The sequence below is a fragment of the Camelus bactrianus genome, chromosome 3, assembly GCF_048773025.1.
Source record: "Camelus bactrianus isolate YW-2024 breed Bactrian camel chromosome 3, ASM4877302v1, whole genome shotgun sequence".
NCBI classification, from domain to species: domain Eukaryota; kingdom Metazoa; phylum Chordata; class Mammalia; order Artiodactyla; family Camelidae; genus Camelus; species Camelus bactrianus.
Window position 1 is genome coordinate 48651670 of NC_133541.1, and position 20247 is coordinate 48671916.

Here is a 20247-nt window from a genome sequence, read left to right on the forward strand (position 1 = left end):
AGTATAGTGTACATTATTCCTGATACAGTTATTTAAGAGAAATATCTATGTGAAGCATATGAGTCGTAGTAGATACTCAGTAAACAGTAGCCATTTATTATTATTATTATTATTTTATTATTATTATAGAATTATCATAATTCTATAATATTGTAATTATCAGGAAAGAAACATATGCTAGATTATATTTAAAGGGCACTCATTAGGTTCAGCTCTGTCTATAGGGACTGAAAGAACAGCTTTTTAAAAGCACATTGCTTTCAGTTTCAGTAGCAATGTGGTGACTAATGCTGAGTACTATTACTGTCTGAAAGCCACGTCATCTGTGTCTTGTGTGGCGGGGGCGTTGGATCTGGGTGGTTGGGGGCTGTGTGAGTAGGTGGCAGGCGAGGGTCTGGAGGCTTTTGCACTCTGGCCCTTTGCTCTCCTCACTGCTCCCACAGGACCTATTTCCAAGTGGCAGCCTTGAGAGCCACCTGCCTAGGGTGGCTGGTGATGAGGCCACCTAGGTGGGGGCAAGAAGAGGACAACATGGCAATGGATGGTGGATTTTAAGCTGGTTACCTCCCCTGGCTTTCTCACTGACCCTTAGTTCAAAAGCACAGAGGTAGTGGCAGAGAGAACTGGTGGAGCCATGCGGTAAGGGGCTCAGACTCACTGCTCACAAGCTGTGTGACTATTTAATCTCTCAGAGCCTTAGTTTCCTCCTGTGGAAATGGTAGAGTAATTCCTTATATTCAGTTTACATGAGAAATCCCTGTCAGGTGCTTTGCTCAGTGCCTGGCCCAGAGTAAGGGCTCTGTTAGCATGTTATTAGCATATATGGCGGGGTTCTGATGTCACAGTCTATTGAGTGTATCCCTTAAGACACTAATGTGTCTTTTCTTCAGAGCTCCTCTTCAGTAAGCTCTATGCTATCCTAAAAATTGTTATTATCCCCCCACCTCTTCACTATACAATTGTAAAAGGTTTTTTCCATTTCTCTAATGCTATATATTTTAGAACTAAAATTTTCCCAGTAGATGCAGCTATAAAGGAATAAGCTTTCTGACGACAAGACCCAGGCTTAGTTTAGGTCCTTGAGATGCAATCAGTGGGTATTATCAACACCCATTTCAGCTCAGTCTGTCTGATCCCTAGGAAAAGAGATCTTAGCCATTTTGTTCTGGAGGCATCAAATCTATATTTTCTTGTTCTTATGATGAAGTTTGTGCTGTACCACATTCAAAGTCCAGTGCCAGGTTATATATGATGTCACCCAGCACTCACAGTCACTCACTGGCACCATTGAAAACTCTGGTCACACCAGATATCCTGGGTGGCAATGGCAGTGTCTTCCCTGAGGCTGACTTTTGGTGGGTTTCTGCAGGAGCCCCAGAGCAAAGGCACAGCATAGACTCCTTTGGGGTATACCTTGGGAGTGAGGGACAAGGAGTTTAAGATCTCAGAATAAAGCCAAAATTGTACCTCACAGGAAATGCTGTTGAGCAGTTTGTGTCTCCCTTTGCACGTGTGCTTCTCTGGTGTGTGTGTGTGTGTGTGTGTGTGTGTTTGTGTGTGTGTGTACATGAGAGAGATTGAGAAACTGAGGCGGAGAGAGAGAGAGAGAAACTATCTGCATGGGAGGTGGAAGTGGGATGAGGAGGGAGGTGGAGGCGGGATGAGGAGGGAAGTGGAGACAAGGGCTTCTGTTTTCATTTAGTCCACTTTCCTGGGGCTGGGGCTGGGGGTGGGTGTGGGGGCAGGAAACCAGGAACACAGCTGCAAAGGGGCCCTGAGATATTGCTGGATGTACCAGGTGTGTGGGAGCATCTGCACCTGCCTGGCCATGGCCAGGTGAGGGGGGCTGACTGTGTGTTAGGGGAGGAGGGTGGGGGGCAGCCCAGAAGACAGACTTCCGCTCGTTTCCTCATTCAGGACCGTTCATTCCCGAGATGCTCTGTGCCTGGCACTGTTCCACTCAGACCAGATCCTCGTCCTCTTTGAGTTTGCAGTCTGTGGAGGAAGATAAACATTTAACAAGGGAACAGTTAATCCGTTTCAGATAGTGATAAGTGCTCTGGAGGAAATAGAATTCTGTAATTAAGAAAAACACAGGGCAGCTATTTTAAGAGGCTGGAGAAAGACTCTTTGAGGTGACAACAGAGCAAAAGACAGAAGATGAGAAGAAACCACTCAGGAGTAGGTGAGGGTTGAAGGGAGTGGTGTGAAATGACATGAGTGGAGGCCAACAGTCTAGTAGATGCTCAAAGAACCAGTGAATGTGGGCGGAGAGGGCAGCAGGAGCCAGATCACTATACATATTGTAGGCCATGAAAGGACTTAGAAATTCCTTCTGAGTGCAGGGGTAAGCCTTCAAAGAAAATAAGCAGGGGAAGAACAAGACTCAGTTTATATTTAAAAAAGATCACTATGGCTGCTGTGTTGGAGCATGGGATTTGAAGGAGCGAGAAGCACAGCTTGCGAGTTCCAGTTTGGAGCATTCTGTGCTTTCCTCTTTTAGAGCTCATCTCACACTGTGCTGGAATTGTTTGATGTCCCCTCATCCCACCCCCAGCAGCCTAGCCATGGCTTAAGGGCAAATAAGTGTTTGTAATTCTCCACCAGCAGCCCTACATGCATACAGGCTCAATAATTGTTTGCTAATTAAATAAACTACAATGAATCTTCCAAGAAGGGGGTGCACGGCTTAGGTTTGGAGTATAAGTATGCTGTCTCTAAGAACATCTGCTTTGAAGGAAATTGTTATGGAGGAAAATCTGTTCCTCTACCTCTTAGATTCAATGATTGGGGGCCTGCAAATTTGACTGTCATTAGACAGATTAACAGGAAAAAATACACAATTTTAATTAATATTTATGTGCACAGGAGTTCACAGAAAGGAAGTGAAACTCAAAGAAGCAGTTAGTCTCTGGAGCTTATATACCTTTCTTAACAAAAGAAAGAGGGTTTGGACTTCAAGGGACAGTAAATTGTGAGGAAGCACCTAGGAAGTATATGCGGGAAACTAATGAAAGATAAGGGCGATTTTAGTAAGTTTTGTTTCTGTAGACTCACCTTGGTGCTGTCTCTCCATCTTCGCTAATAAGGATCACTCTCCTCTTCTGGTATGGGGGAGGGGGACACTTTCACAAAGGAAAATTTATTTTCTGCTTTTAGGCAGATAAGGGGAGGGGAGAGAACTCTTTCTGCATCTGTTGATTCTTACTTGCCTTCAGCTCCAATTCTTACCAAAATTATCATTATGATAAAGTGGCATATTTGGGGTATCATATCATGATTGTCTTCAAGATCTATTTGCACATAAAAGCTCTTAATTTTAAATAATCAGTAACAGCTAATTCAAAAAGATATATGCACCCCTATGTTCACTGCAGCATTATTTACAATAGACAAGATACAGAAACAACCTAAATGCCCATCAGTGAATGAATGGATAAAGAAGATATGGTATATATTTATAAACAGAATACTACTCAGCCATAAAAAGATGAAATCTTGCCATCTGTGACAACATGGATGGACCTTGAGGGCATTATGCTTAGTGGAATTAGTCAGATGGAAAAAGACAAATACCATTTGATTTCACTCATATATGGAATATAAAAAACAAAATAAATGAGTAAGCCAAACCAAGCAAAAACAAATGTGTAGATATGGAAAACAGAGTAGTGGTCACCAGAGGGGAAGGAGTTGGAGATGGGGGCAGAATAGGTAAAGGGTTTCAATTGTATGGTAATGGATGGAAACTAAATTTTTGGTGGTGAACATGCTGCAGTGTACACAGAAGTGGAAATATAATGTTGTACACATGAAACTTATATAATGTTATAAACCAATGTTATCTGAATAAAAAATTACCAAGAGAACCAGTTATATTAGTTAATAGTCATAGCCACTCCACTTCTGGGTCAGGGAATCTGAATCAGAGATGGATGTCTTGGTGAAGAGATACAGAGCAGAGAAATATTAATAAAAAGCTGCCTAACCACTGATGGGATGTATTCCCCTTAAGCAAATTTGGTCTGTAATTTTAGTACTGCGGGAGCTCGGGCAAAGGGCTGTGTATTGTTCAGCTTGACCTCCTCAAGGCCTTAGAGTGGCTGGAGATAGAAGTCACTACATGTTTTTAAATTAAATTGAATGTAAACAGATGTCGTGGAAGATGGTGAGCCATGACTGTAGCTGCTTTGTGGAATGCAGAGCCCACCAAGATGGAAAATGTGATTTCAGAACTGGCTGTGGGAACTAGAGGCAAGATAGGGCTTTGCAGAAAGAGTTTGGGAGAAAATGCCTTGGGTGACGTTTTGGTCTCCTGGGTGATGTTTCTGTATCTGAAGAGGATGAAAAGTTCTCTTCCCTAAGGGTAATTCTGTCAGGTGGCCATATGCAGACTGTTAAGGTCTGGCATTTTCACACCCTGGTGAGCTGAGTGGCAGGTGATATAGTAATATAGTAATACATTGATATACCTGAACTACGTGTAAAGGCAGGTGGAATTCAGAGGGCAACAGGAATCACTAGACCCTTAATTAAATGCTGGAAGGAAGAAAGAGCTACAAAGGGAGAAGGCATTTGTTATCTGTGTTCAGTTATGTGGAAGGAACCTGTATTCATCAGCTGTTGCAGATAAACAAAAGGAGTTCGATAGAATTAGGTGTTTGGGAGAGCTCTCCAACTGTGAGTGTTCTGAGATGCTTTAATTCTGTCACAAAGGAATGAAAATGTTTGCCTTTTCTGATTGGGAATTTATGGGCTGAATTCTGTATGCCAGGCACTGTGCTGGGTGCTCCATATTCATTTTATGTCATCACTGCAACTCTGTGGGGGAGGTATTTTTATACCCATTTTTATGGGTGTGGAATCTGAGGCTTGGAGGATGGTTTGGTTTGTCCAGTGCTATGCAGTGGGTGAGTGGCTTCAGTGCCTGTGCTATTTCCTATATCCCACACCCTCTGGTTGGTGATCTTAACAAAAAGATTCAACAATGATCTTTTGGCTTTCGGTTATTCCCCTTCTTATTTTTGTTGGATTTCTTCTGAAGTCCTGGACCCAGTGGCACATCCTTCTCTAAGGTCTGGTGAAGCCTCTTGGGCTCAGAGTTACCCATCTTGGTTATGGGGATATTCCTGTGCCCTCCCTTTAACCACCGTCTTATTAAATGTCAAGACACAAGGGTATAAATGAGAACCTGCCTCTCTTCCCCATACTGATGGGGGCCATTGTTTACCAGGTCATACAATCAAGCTTTGTAAAGCTGCTCTCTCTTTCCTTAATTTTGCTAGTTTATCCTGGAGAGAAAGAGATAGCCAGGTCACCTGAGGACCCACCTTAGGAAGTGCTGTGAGTGGGAACCAAGGATGCTGCCTTGTGCAGCTTCAAAAAGTTTCATGTTAAATCAGTTGTCAACATTTTAAAATCAGAAAGTTTCATGTAAAAATCCAAATTTCCATCTCCTTTGAAAAATCAGAAGTTTTGCCACTCTCTGTTACCTTGTATCTGGCCCTCTTCATGCCTTACCTTACTTCCTGGCCCCTCTAGATATCTGAGTTTGCAGTCCCAAGGCTAGAACAAAGCTAACTGACCCAAAGGCCAGTTCAGTGTGTAGGCACCAAGAAGGCCATCTGATCATTGAAAGAGTGAGAAAAGTCTGGCTTCTACCTTCAGAGCTTTTAAATGGCCTTCACCTGGATACTGTCCCATGCTGATTGAATCAGAGTCTCTGAGGATGAATTGCTTAAAAAGCTCCCCAGGTGATTATAACCTGCAGCCAAGTTAGGAACCTCTGCTTAGGATTTGCCCATAAGTAACACTCCAGCTTCAGGTCTCTGTGTCAGAGAAATGGGCTTATGAAGTCTTATATCAAGATCACCACATTTTTTGTCTCCCAGCCCTCTGGGCTAGCCCCATTCACCTCATCCTGATTTACTCACATGTAATTGGGCCTTTATGACTTATCTTCCCACCTCCAGAGCTAATATTTCATAAAATTCTGGAGGGAGTAGATGAGAAAGGAAGAGAGAATTATTTCAAAGTTTTTCCTTGAAATGCTCAAACAACAAGACTATCTTATGTCAAATCTTAAGATTCCTAGGAAACAGATAATGATATTTAGAAGCTACTTGATCTTTTATGACCATCTTTGCTTCAGAAATAAAACATAATAATAAAAAATAAACTTGACAGGTTTTTTTGAAGTCTTTTTTTTAATCCCCTCAGGAGAAATTTTATTAGCAAGCACTGAAGTTCATTGGTCTCTGTGTGTATCTGGTGGCTGCCGTGGGCAAAGCTACAGCTTCCATCCATTCCAGCCCCTGCTGCAGGGTGCTAGGCAAAGGCCATGTCCATCAGCGATGTCTTCATTCAAGGCTGCCCTGGCCAAGAGAGCAAATGGCAGAAAATGACATTTGCACTTGGGTATAAAGCATTACAAATGCTTGTCACTGTGGCTCTTCAGGGACCCTCCTCATCAGGCAGGCATAGGCTGAGATCTTTGCTCTGAGGTCTTTGCTGTAAGGCTTCTCCCATCTACCTGGCATTAATGTCTCCATCATAACAGAGCCAGTCCCATTTATTTCACATTTGGAAAGTCAGAGCTTGCACTTGGATCCTCAACATGCCATTTTTGCAGCTTCCCACAGAAAATAATTTTGGTTTTCAGGCAGCAAGGGAGATCTTGGTCATTAGGCAATGTCTTTTGCCATATTTAAAAATTATTTTAGAATTTGAGTTTCATTTTCTCCTTCTCTTTTGCTCCCTCTTTTTTTCACCTCCTTAAAAAATGATCAAATTGATAATATTAAAATGGAAGGAAGGTGTAAGAAAGAAAACAGTAGTTTTCTTCAGAGGATTTGGGTCCAGCTTCCTTCCCACTTGTCTAGGGACCTGAATCCAGTTACTTAAGTTACCAGTTTTATTGCCTACAGAATTGGGAACACAGTGTTTGCTCAAGATGAATATAAATAAGTATTTCTTCAAGGTTTAATTACTTATTATGTTTTGGAGGTTTATCTGTGCACATCAGGCACTCTTGGAAAGCCCCTTGGGGTGTGCTCATGACCTCTTAGATGAGGGGGTCATGGTAGTTTCTGCTGAACTGGAAGTAACTTGAATCTACCCATCTATAATGGGTATAGTCTCATGGCTCAGCTATTGAGCTATTCACGTTTTATAAGGACAGCGTATTGGAATCCTGAAAAGACTTGGCCTTGGAGATCTTTGTAGGGCAAAGCATACTCCCTGACCCCTCACTAGATGATGCAAGGATCCCCTGAGCAGTTCTCATCAACCAGGGAGGATCTGTCAGTCAGGTTATATCAGAATCATTTGGGGCAATTTTTCCCAATGACACTAGCATTCCTTGAAGAAGCCAGCTTGGCCAGTCCCTTGCCAAGAACACTTTCCCCTTCTCTGCTCCAACAATTCCATCATTCAAAGCCTGGCTTGTACCATGACCTACCTTTTCAATTTCCCCAGCCTAAAAGCTTGCCTTCCCTACACTTCTTATTCACTCATTGTCTAAATGATTTATTTGACAATTCAATTAGCAGTTGAAAACCTAGCTTCTGTTCCAGTTGAATGCAATTTGTCTTATATTGCTATATAATTTTTTACTTATCTCTGTCTAGTGGAAATAATACTGATTTGAATTTTAGTTCTGGCTTGACTTCTATATCTTCTATGTGTTAAGCAGTGTATTTAGTTAGACTGTTTGGATTTCAGAACCCAGTTATAAACTGCAATTCTCTTTTTCACCTCACCGCTCAAGCTTAGGCTCTTGCACGATTCTTGTTAATTTAATTTTTTTTTTGGACAAAATCATTGTGGTAGACAGTTTCTAATGTGGTTCCCAATGATCCCTGCCTCTTGATAGTCACGGCTTTATGCAGTCCCCTGCCCTTGAGTGTGGGCAGGACCTAGTGAATAGAATTTGGCAAAAATGATGGAATGTCACTTCGGTGATTAAGTTAGGAGAGATGAATGCTCGTTTTTTTTTTTTTTTTAATAACACAAATTTATTATCTTACCCATTCCACGATGGGTCTTACTGGGCTTAAATGAAGGCTGTGTTCTTTCTGCATACTCTCAGGGAGACTCTGTTTCTTGCCTTTTCCGAGGACTGCTCTTTTGCTGGCATTCTCTCTCAGGCTCTTCTCTCATGCTTGCTCTGGATGGAGAGGGCTGTTTGAAAAGAACTGGGAGTGTCCTCTGAGCAAGAGCCAGCAAATAACTGAAGCCTCAGTCCAACAGCCTATGAGGAACTGAATCTTACCAACAACCACTGAGTTATCTTGGAATTGGATCCTGCCCTGGTTGAGCCTGGAGATAAATGCAGCCCTAGACAACATCTTGTGATTGCAGCCTTTTGAGAGACCCTGGGCTGATATCTTGATTATAGTCCTATGACAGACCCTGAAGCCGAGAACCTAGCTAATCCACACCGCATTCCTGACTCACAGAAATGGTGACATAATAAGAATAGGTTGTTTTAGGGGGCAGCTATAGGTCAAGTGGTAGAGTGCATGTTTAGCATGAGGTCCTGGGTTCAATCCCCAGTACCAAAAATAAACAAATCTAATTACCTTCCCCCTCAGAAAAATAAAAATTTTTAAAAATTTAAAACAAAGAATAGGTTGTTTTAAGCCACTAAGTTTTGTGGTAATTTGTTATGCAGCAATAAATAATGAATACGATCTATGAGATATGTTGATGGATACAGTAGTCTATCTACCTGAAGTATTAGGTTATGCTTCAGTAACAAATGACCCCCAAAGCTCAGTGACTTACATTTACACCCTCAGATGAATGGGTGTAGAGGCCCCAGAGCCTAAGAGAGGGGAGAACTGTTAAAGAACTATCTTTTCCTGAGAAGGGTGGAAAGTTAAGAGAATATGGGGCACTGAAGAAAGCTGAGGATTTTTTTTATCATCTCCATAACCGCCATTGTCACCTCCCTAAGATTCCCCCTAAAACAGTGAACTCTGGCAAATGCAGCTTTAAGGCATGCCCCTCTGGCACCACTCTTCTAATTGGATTGCCTTCCTTAAACTCTCTAAGCTTCTTTTGTATAGACATGTAAGAACCTTCCTTGTCCATAATCCTGTTATTGAGGTTAAACTGGGTTTTCAAACAACTGTCTTCCAGCAATCACTTAATAGGAGAGGAAAACTTGACATATAACCTTGAGCAAGCATGCCATTCTCTGGATTTCAGTCTGTTCTAAGTCCCACTCTAATCTCCCCTTCCTGTATAGTAAGCACAGTTCCCTGTGGACTTCCTGCAAATGTTGGAGAAGCTTAAGGAATGATTGCTAGCCTATCTCAGAGGTCTTGCCAGGCTGGCTTTAGTGAGGCAGTTTGATGGGAAGAACAGATCTGAATGTCAATCCGTCTAGCTTGCAGAGCAGGAGAAGTGGGGTCTGACTTAGCTGGTAAGCCAAGCCAACATGATGAATCTACTCTTAAAACTAGAACCAGATGAAACTTTTGTTGATGCACAGTAATGTCAGGGCCAGAGATCTTCTAAAAAGTAAAGAAGAAACTTGTTGAAAATCTTTCTTCCTATAAAATATACTTTTGCCCTCAGGCCCTGCCTCTTTGGATCATGCCAGATGGTATTCTGTTTCTCCTGAGGTTATAGTTTATGTCAAAAGAAATAGACTTCACTTCGATGAGTTTTGAAGGAGGCAAAAAAGAGTCTCAGAATAGTGGTTTTTAAAGTGACCTTAGATGCCATTTAAGCCAAACCCCTGCCCAGCGCAGGAATCACTTCTTTATGTCTATAATATGGAGATTGGTGATTAGGGACAGGTTTTAAACTTCCCAAGATTTTTTTTAGGATGTGATCCTTTTCCAGTTTTCTTTCCATATTGCACCATGGAGAATGTGAGGGGAAAGCAAAGAAGTAGAAGTCTATAACAAGAGCGTGGAGACAATATCCTTTTTCCTAGTGACACAGCAAGTTTTGCATTTGGGAAAATTTTTCCATTTTGCAACTGAAATGCCCTTGTTGGAAAAAATGTTAAGAGAGGCCATAATCCGAACCCCAGAAATCCTACTTCTGAAACTGACTACTATGAAACAAGTTTACCCCCTCTGGCACATTTTTTCCCCTCCTACAAGGGCAATAACGGTGTTTATGGATAGTAAATTGTTAGTGCTTTTGAGCTGCTTGGATGAATCCATTCTGTAATAGATTGTGTACTTTATTGAATGGTCATCTTGCTAATGTATAAAGGTAATTGTTCATTTCATAGCAACTAATGTTCTCCTCGTCTATTTGTCAGATGAGGGAATACATAGGTGATTAGATATATTATCTGTACTCAAAGATCTTGTCTAGCAAGTGAGGTAGACATTGGGTACTATGGTATAATGCAGGTGAGGTGTTTTAATAAGTGTATGTACAAAAATCTGTGGAAACAAAACAAGGCAAACCTGGTGGTGTGATGGAGCAGTGAATGAGGAAGGCTCCAGGTAGGATGTATCTTGAAGCATGAGCTTTTTAGATGTTCAGGGTGTGGTTCACGGGAAGGATATGGACAGAGGCAGAGATATAGGTGCAAAGAGCACATGGTAGTCATTAATGCATTCTAGGTACATGTCAACACTGCACTTCTTATTTTGTCCTTCTTACTTTGATAGAGATGTGTGACTAGTTCAAGCTAGTGAGTTGGAAACAAAAATGAAAACCACTTCTGGCCCAGAGCTTTAAATAGTATGTTCAAGACTGAACAGAGCTCTTTTTTCCCTCTGGAACACAACCGATAACATCAGACATGGTGACTATTGTGTCAGCCTGCATCCCTGAGCATCTGTGATGAACCTACCACTCTGTCTGCCCTTGATGCACATATGACATGAGTGAGAAATATATCTGTTTTTTTTTCAAGTCACTGAGATTTTGGATTGCTTATTAGTTAGTATAACCTAGTCTATTTCTCTAGTTCAGTGCAAAATCAAGAAATAAGTATGGTGTGCCTGCAAAATAAAATATGAGATATCTGATAGGACTTGTTGGGAATGGAGGAAAATGAAATTGGAAATATGGGCTAGGAACAAATTATCCGAAATGTTGACACCATGCTGTGAAAATTAACTAGAAACTATAGGCAACAAGCGGCCATTGAAGGATTCATGTTGCTCAGTATCAGTAATCTAGTTCATCTCTTGGTGCACTCTAGTCTGCTGCCTTAGTGCTAATCCTATACTTCCTATAAGCTTAGGAGACCTGGACCCAGAAAAGTTAGAGGAGAAGATGGGATGAAGGTGGCATAGGGAGTGTGGGCTAGGTGTGGCACTCCATCTGCTACACTCCAGGTATGCCGTGCAAAAGAAACCAGAGAAAGATTTCTTTGTCCTGAGACAATTATGTCTTCATTAGTGATTCTTCTCTATATCCTCACATGGGCTACTTTTCTTAGGGTAGACCTTTCAGGTTAAAAAACTTGCTTTTAGTGTTAGTACTGGAAAATTGTATTAATTGGGTTCACCTGTTCTCCTGCTTCCTGTTCATGGGATTCAAATGTGGAACTTTTTTTTTTTTAAATTTTAATTCTTATTTTTTATTGAAGTGTAGTCAGTTTACAATGTTAGTTTTCAGGTGGACAGCGAAGTGATTCAGTTACACGTATACATACATATATATATATATATATATATATATATATCCATTACATCTCATTACGAGAAATTGAACATGTTCCCTGTGCTATACAGTAGGTCCTTGTTTATTTTTTTTCATTTTTTTATTGAGTTATAGTCATTTTACAATGTTGTGTCAGATTCCAGTGTAGAGCACAATTTTTCAGTTATACATGAACATACATATATTCATTGTCACATTTTTTTTCACTGTGAGCTACCACAAGATCTTGTATATATTTCCCTGTGCTATACAGTATAATCTTGTTTATCTCTTCTGTAAATTTAGAACTATTTATTGCTGCTCTGGATTTTCTTTTTTCTGCTCTACTGTTGTTTTTCAGTCTTGTTTCCCTTTACACATTGCCACCTCTCACATTCTCCATGTACCTTACTTACCAGCAACCCAGAGCAGCTAGTATTGCCCCAGATGTCCTTGCTCTGTGACTTCATTTACACAGACTGCTTGCACCGAAGGCCCCAGAGTGGAATGTTTGTTATCACTGAAATTCTAACCACCTGCTAAGACCCAGCAGCTCATACGCCATTTTTTCATGAAGCTTCCTATCTTTAGAGGGAATTAATCTCTGATTCTCTGGGCTTCTTTTTCTCTATTAAGACCCTCATTTCACTGAGCTGTTGTATTATGGGTATTTGTGGGCATGACGAGACCCAAAGATCAATGGCAAAAACTGTGTCTCGTTTTTATCTTAGCAGTCCTCCTGTCACTTAGTAGTGCTGTCAACATATTGGGCATTCATATTTTTAAAAATCAAAAACCTTGAAATTGAAAGCCTTTTAATTAAGAGCATAAAAAAATAATGGAAGGCTTTGTCTAATTTCCCCTGTTTTACTCCTTCAGAGGCTGTCTGTAAAGCACATATTCTTCCCTACTGCATCTTCAACACCTCCCAATTTAGCACCAACACCAAATGTCCTTCCCTAAAAGATTATTTTCTTTTAGATAGTGGTAAAGATGTTTAGTCAGAACAGAGTGAACACCAGTTCCTTTGAAAGGCAATGGACTGAAAGTCAGTAAACAGAAGATGAGTGTCAATGGAAAGTAATCTGTCTTCTGGAGGCAGGGAGGGTGGAGAGCAGACAATGTAGAAATGAAAGTGTGCCATCTAAGAGATTACAAATGTGTACCAAAGAGAACAGAGTGATGTTTAAGTTGGGGGAAAGTGCAGCAAATACATGTAAAAAGAAACAATCTTAAATACAAATATTTGAGAATTTAAGAAATCAATTGAAACTGAGGAAGTTTTTACTGTTGAACAAGACTTGGCTGGGGAGGGAATGAGAAGGGGTTATGGACAACAAAGCAGTCTGACATTTGAGCAATAGGATAATTCAAAAGGTCAGTGCTATTGTGGGCCATATAGGAAGCGAAATTATTCAAAATTTGAAGGAGGGAGAGAGGAACTGGCGTTTGGGAAAAACATCATTTTTGCATCTGATTCTCTGTGGTCTTCTCATTATTTAACATTTTAGGGCTTCTAGAGTTATTATTTAGTAATATTGACCAGCCTCTATATTTTAAGGGTTTTAAGACCAAAACCAGTGTAGACTCTGTTCTCTTGCCAAGTCACAAATCAATTAATGGTTTAATTTTCATAGTGAAAGTTCTAGAACTCCAAGAGATAGACATCAGTCAGAAGAAGTTTTTCCAGTCTTTTAAATTTTTCTCTCAGATAACAGTGCATTAAAAGTAGATGTTACTGGCACTAGTTTCTCAGCTCTCTGCTGATGAGATTTCCTTTATTCAGCTGTTTCAAAGAGCAGAACTCCTACTCTATCTTAGAAGGAGTGGTTGAGACAGATTTGTCTGTAGTAAATCTCCACAGATGCATACTGGTCACTGCTTCTCTTTGCGAGGCAACATGACTCCCATTTCTATCTCTAAGATGAGAAATAGTGATTAAATCCAATTATGACTTTCCTTGCTGGGGGGCATGAAAGATGTGCTTTTTTAGGCCATTTATGACAAGCCCACAGCTAACATCCATCGACAGATGAATGGATAAAGAAGTTGTAGTATACATGCGTGCGCGCGTGCACACAGACCCACTAGAATACTACTCAGCCATAAAAAATATAATAATGCCCTTTTCAGTAACATGGATGGACCTGGAGATTGTTATTCTAAGTGAAGTAAGCCAGAAGGAGAAAGAAAAATACCATGTGATATTGGTTATATGTGGAATCTGAAAAAAAAGACAAAAATGACCTTATTTACAAAACAGAAACAGACTCACAGACAGAGAGAACAAACTTGTGGTTACCAGGGGGTGTGGGGGTGGGAAGGGATGATTGGGAGTCCCAGATTTGTAGATACTAGCTACTATATATAAAATAGATAAACAACAAGTTTATACTGTATAGCACAGTGAACTGTATTCAGTTACTTGTAGTAACCTCTAATGAAAAAGAATATGAAAACGAATATATATATGTATAGGTATGACTGAAACATTATGCTATACACCAGAAATTGACACAACATTGTAAATTGACTATACTTCAATAAAAAAGAATGCAAATAAAGAAAAACAATTTTTAAAAAGATGGGCTTTTTTCCCCTAATGCAGTCATATAAAGTAGCAAGAATATGTAAATTCTCCTGACAGGGCATGGTGTAAAGACTGTAGAATATCTCATACTTTTATGCCTTTCCTTGTTATAACTTACTTAAGTTGTCTTTGATTGGAAAATGGCCTGAGTCTTTCTGTACCACGTGATTCCTTAAGACAGTTTATCAAGTCATTCTGTTCATAGGTGGAAGAAGTATTGCAGCATGTAAATTACCAAGATATCCTTGGCTTGCTTCACAGAATTGTCCAAGGGTCCCTTTCCCAACCCAACTAAATGTGGTGTCCTCCTCACATGAAGAGGATAACATCAACCCAACATCAGCAGGACTTGAACTTTTGAGCTATTTTTCCAATAGGAGTGGCACCAAGGAAAAGCTGTTGCTTGTATCTGGATAGAACACAGTTTGAGAGAAAATATTACATTGGGAATATCCCAATCTTTACAGAAGGATGGGCTAAAATTTTATTTGGGACTATTTTTCTTCTAAAGCTTAGTACACTTTTGTCCCTGGAAATAGTTTCTGCAGTGAGTGCCAATGTGTGTCTGTAAGGTTTAAATGGTAATATGTGTTGCTACTGAAGTTTTGTTGTATGGAATTGAAAGGTATGTGTGAAAGGCAGAGCTAGGGGAGGTGCTAGATTAATTTTCAAGTTGCATTTACCCCAAAGGAAAATATTTTGATGCTGTTAATATGTGTGCTATTTGTTAGAGGAGGTATTACTTCTTGAATTGCTTCCCAGTGTGCATTTGAGTAACTGTTAAATACTTGATAATTGAAATATCAGACACATATTATGTATTAACGGTCCCAATAACCCAAATCGTCTACTAAACAATAAATCTGTGGGAGAATAAATCAGTGGATACTTTAGATGGAGTGGTCAAGGACATTTAAACTGAGATTTAAGTGACAGGAAACAGTCAATCTTTTGGAGATGAAGTAAGACCTTTCCAGGCAAGGTAGGTGTAAAGCCCTCACAGTGGGAATGAGCTTGGCCTCTTAGAAGACCAAAAAGAAGGCTCCTGAGCCTGGAATGGAGAGGCCTGGGGCAGAATGGTAGAACATTAGGTTGGAGAGGGGTACAGATCACGTATGTCAGGATAAGGAATTTAGATTCAGTGTTTATTAGAATGGGAAGCCATTAGTGTATTTTAAGGGGAAAAACACTCTGACTAGAGGTGACATAGATCAGAAGAAAGCAAGAAAAGATTGGTGGGGATTGGGAGTAGGCATGAAGTAGGTTGGGCAGCTGTCCAGGAATGGGGTGGGAGTAACAGGGATGGACAAGAGTGGATGGATCCAGGAACAGTTGAGAGAAAGAGGCTGTGGTAAAGGAAGAAACCAGGTGGGCAGGCAGGTGGTATAAGCTTCTGGGTCTAAGTGGGAAAACATTGCCTCTCCTACAGGGACTTTCATTTGCATTCAGGCTCTAAGAACTCCAGTCTTTAAAAAAACAACAACAACACAGTGTCTTCACAAGTCACTGAGGACCTGGCTCACTGTTGACTTTTGCTCTCTGGAGATATTTCCATGACCAGAAAATTGCATTTTCCACCCTTTTTACTTTCTTTCTAGACAGGCTTCTTAGATATCAGGAGGGATAGTGGGTAGGAAGGGTTCTGAGAATGGTTGAATTTGCCCTGAGGAAAAGCTGAGATACTGCACACAGCCACTTGTCTGGGTAGCATTAAAGTTCAGTGGAGAGGGACAGGGAGGTTTGGTGCTAATTGTGCTAAGGGCCACGGGTTCTACATACCTCATCTCTCATTCCACTTTCCTGATAACATTGTGAGGTACATTTAAAATTTCCGGTTTTACAAAAGACGAGGCTGTATCCTTTATTTTGCCCAAAGTCACACAGCTTGTAAGTGGTGGAGCCAGGACTGAAATAAGAATCTGGCTCTCTGCACTCTCTACACTGCTGCTGAATTGGGATTAGTCTGTTTTACTTCTTTTCTTGTTACCACACAGACTCCATCAAAGAACCCAGGGTGAGGAAGGCCATGATTTCCTTCTTTCATGTACTGTGCCTCTCCTCCCCAACAGAGTGTCCAGCAAGGTGTTCAGCAAATATACCTGCCTGGAGGCAACACCCTCTTCTTGCTGCCACATATGGGGCTGGGGTAAGAAGCAGTGCAGGGTTGGTGAGGTGGATTTTGCTGCTGCCGCCGCTGCTAGGTGATGGTGAGACTCTTCTATCTGTGGCTTGACTCGAAGTCATTTTCCATTTCCGAGTCCCCGCCCGCTCTCCATCCCTCACCTCTCGCCCCTCGGCTTCAGCTCAGGCCTCTTGGGAGCGTCCCTTGCCGCGGGGCTGACAGCACTTGGGGGCGCGGGGTCCCTGTTTTCCGTGCTCTTGCCCATCTGTGCGCAGAGCCTCTTTCCGGGGCGCCTGCAGCCCGGCGGGCATTGACGTCAAGCGGTGGCGAAGCGCTGCCTACAGACGGTTGACCCGGACCCTCCTCCACACCCCCTTCCTTCCGCGCCCCCTCCTTCCTCCTGAGCCCCGACTCTGGCTCGCTATAAAAGGCGGGAGCGCGGAGTGCCCCAGCAGCGCCGTTTTTCAGCACCATGGAGAGCCCCCGCTTGCGGCTGCTTCCCTTCCTGGGTGCCACCCTGCTGCTGCTGCTACCTCTGCTGGGCGCCTTTGCCCAGGAGGACGCCGAGCTCCAGCCGCGAGCCCTGGACATCTACTCCACAGTGGAGGATGCCTCCCATGAGAAGGAGCTGGTCGGTATCCCCTCGCCCCAGACTTCCCTGGGCTGCCGCGAGTTCCTTTCTTTTGTACGGGTCCTTCTCTACCCGCCTCCCCACCACTGTTCCCAAGGTCAGGGCTCGGGGTGATGGGCTCGAAGTCCCGGCTTCCCCTGTCACCCGACGAACGTCTCGAGCCCACGGGCTCCAGACAGTCTTTAGAGCGAATCCCTCATCCCGGCTCCTTGAAGCAATAGGAGTCTCCGCGGCTCCTGGACCTGCGGTCAGTACGTGGGACAGCGCTCACTACGTGGGACAGCACTCACCAAGTTTCCATCCCTTGAATGTAGCTCTTTGTGGAGTCCGGGGAGGAGTGTGTGGTTCCGGGGTTCCTTATAACTAGGGCTGGAAGTGAGCACCTGGGCTGGGCTCGCAGCCAAGGTGGCAACTCGGGGCTCCGGGTGTGGTGTGTTGCAGATCGAAGCGCTGCAGGAAGTCCTGAAGAAGCTCAAGAGTAAACGTATTCCAATTTATGAAAAGAAGTATGGCCAAGTCCCCATGGTAAGACTTTGTGGTCACCCTCCTTATGCTTTTCAAAGAGGAAATATACCACCCTGAGTCTTATACACAACCTTCTTCCCAGAATTTAGCTAATAATTCAGATAATGTGTTTGCAGAATTTTGTGGGCTCCCCTTTGTTTCCCTTGCCCCTTGGTCTCTAAGGTTAAAGAGTAGTTTGGCCATACTGGAGGACTGAACAGCTTGTGCCAGGAATCAGCTCTTGGATCTGTGTGGAGTATTTCCTGAAAATGTGGTGGGGTTTGTTTGTTTATTTTGTTTTGTTTTTAACCTCTCAAAATTCTCTGAGTTGGAAGAGCCTTTAAATCCAGTCAGTTCTTTTTCCTTCAGCTTTCTTCTGGTTTTCCAGAGCACTGCCAGTTTTTAAAATCTTAAGTTCTAGGGTCAAAAATCTTGATTCAGGTCTGGTCACCTTCCCTGAAGAACACACACACCCACACACACCTAAACCGTTCTTCTTGGGATGAGGAGGTGGACACAGGAAGCAGGAGTTGTGAGAATATATAGGTTCATTGTTTATTTCTTAGATAAAAGGCCTGGTTGATTTTTTTTTTTCTTTTGGATGAACATTTAAAGAAGCCAGGAAATGTACTTCTCCACAAAAGGTAAAAGAAAGTAGGAGGGGTTCAGTAATTTAAACTTCTTTCTTTTTATGTTCTCTCATTGAAATTATAAGCACAAGACTTCCTGCCTTTCAGGCCTGACTACACTTAGACCCATGGTAATGGTGATAGGGCCCATCCACCTCTCCCACAAGGTCGACATTGTGTTGATGGGGAGATATGTTTGTTGGGGGCATGGGTATGCTCTTGCAGGGTGACTACACATTGTGTTGTTTGCAGTGTGACGCGGGAGAGCAGTGCGCGGTGCGAAAAGGAGCTAGGATTGGGAAGCTGTGTGACTGTCCCCGAGGAACCTCCTGCAATTCCTTCCTTCTGAAATGCTTATGAGGCACCCATCCTTCACCATAAGTCCTCACCCCGCTTCGTTCCCCCGAGGACCACACCTTCATCCCTGGAGTTTGGCTTTAGTAGCAAGTTTGCATTTCCCTCTGAGGAAAAGGGGTCTCTTTTCCTGCTGTTTCCAAATAAAAGAACACATTAGATGTTAGTGTGAAGGGTAATGCCTTGTATGGTGTTGATATGTGTGCAAAGTATTCTCTTCGTATTTTATCTGTCTGAAAAAGCTTTGTGTATATTTAGAGTAAAGAAGGAGAACTTTGCTTTAATAATTGTATTTTTGTAGGTGGCATGGCAGGGTGAAAATTAGATCTAGTGAATCTTGGTAGATGACATCACAACCTGGAAAGTAAATCACCCCAAGCATCACAAATTGAAGCATGTACAAATTATACATAATAAAGTGTTTTTCATAATTGCTTATAGTGCACTGTTGTTTCTACATAAGTAATTTAAGTAGGAATGGTGGGATTAATCATGCTGTTGTTTTCAAAGAGAAATATTTTAAAAATAGCGGTCTATTGGGAGAACAGCACCCTGGCTCCAAGGAGTTTTCATCATTAATTAGGAGTTTGCCACACAAGCTTTGGTACACTATTTTCTTTTGATTGCAGTGATGCAGTGTGCGTGCGTGTGTGTGTGTGTGTGTGTGATGAAATAAAGATGGTTGGAGTTGATACATTTTGTTTATTAAAACCTTTAGCTAGAACCCTTAATTCTGACAGAGAGACCAATACAAGATAAATTGTTTCAGACTTTAGCCACATTAAAAGCAATTAGAAAAAAATAGGACTTTTGTTTTGACAACTCCTTTATTAGAAGATACACATTGATTAAAAAAAATGGACTCTTTAGGGGTTATTTGTCCAAAGGAAAGGAAATAGCTATTTCAGGTGTGAGACCCAATTGTTCCCCCTATTTAATACATAATCTTGGAAATATTCTCAGTTAAAGGAAAAATAGTCATTTCAGTAAATAGTTTCAAGGGGAACAAGTGAAAATCAATGGGGGCAGATTCAACTCAAGAAATAAAAGAACTTAAATGTAAGTTTAGGAGCCTTTAAATGTTTCTGAGTGCTTAACTGAGGTCACTTTTCTGAGGCTGTAAACTGAACTAAATAACAGTTAGGAAGCAGCATCAGGAGAGGAACTGATGCTTTTTCCTAATGCAAATTGAGGAGGCATCTGTATGGTAGTAGAATTTAAAAATAAAGTCCTTCCACTGATTCCTGGGAAGCTAGAGTATTCTGTTAGAAAATATTCTCATACACATTGCCTTTTGCAGTGTTTTTCTTGTTACTGTTAGCATGGCTAATCTCCCTAATAATCCTTCAAGATATTACTATCTTTTTTTTTTTTTTTTTTTTTTTTAGGAGGAAACAGAACTAGCTAAAGTCACCGAATCCTAGATCATGATTTCAGCTATGATCTCTCTGACTCCAAAGATTTGTCTTTCCTCTCCATGTCACTCTGGGCAACTGAAAAGGCTCTATGGACTCCCAAATTTCCCAGAAAGCACTTCTTTCTTTAATAAGCTCATTGGGGTGCCACTGTATTTTTTTGGGGGGGCCACATTTCCATTTGAATTCTTCTATGGCAGGCTTTGTTGTGATTGAATGTGTTGCATTTTAATCTTTAAAAACTGAAAAGAGTTATTTAATAGTTTCATAGTCCAACACATTTCCAGAAAGCATTTCAGTTGAAATCCTAACCTTCTTGAGTACCTTAACTTCCCAATCATGTCAATCCTAAATAAATAAGATCAGGAAATTGCATT

The 20247-nt window shown here is 41.6% G+C and overlaps 1 protein-coding gene across 1 annotated transcript; it reads left to right on the forward strand.

The window, feature by feature from the left end:
• The first annotated feature begins 16736 nt into the window (after positions 1 to 16736).
• Positions 16737 to 18890, forward strand: CARTPT (CART prepropeptide). The gene is made up of 3 exons (XM_010949313.3): positions 16737 to 16968; positions 17410 to 17493; positions 18354 to 18890. The coding sequence occupies exons 1-3, from the start codon at positions 16810 to 16812 to the stop codon at positions 18459 to 18461; spliced, it is 351 nt and encodes a 116-aa protein (XP_010947615.1). The 5' UTR covers positions 16737 to 16809; the 3' UTR covers positions 18462 to 18890.
• Positions 18891 to 20247: the final 1357 nt, after the last annotated feature.

Coding starts and splice junctions, on each gene's coding strand:
- CARTPT (XM_010949313.3), top strand. CDS start 16,810: ATGGAGAGCCCCCGCTTGCGGCTGCTTCCCTTCCTGGGTGCCACCCTG. Junction 16,969..17,409: donor CCTCCCATGAGAAGGAGCTG/GTCGGTATCCCC, acceptor GGTGTGTTGCAG/ATCGAAGCGCTGCAGGAAGT. Junction 17,494..18,353: donor AGTATGGCCAAGTCCCCATG/GTAAGACTTTGT, acceptor TGTTGTTTGCAG/TGTGACGCGGGAGAGCAGTG.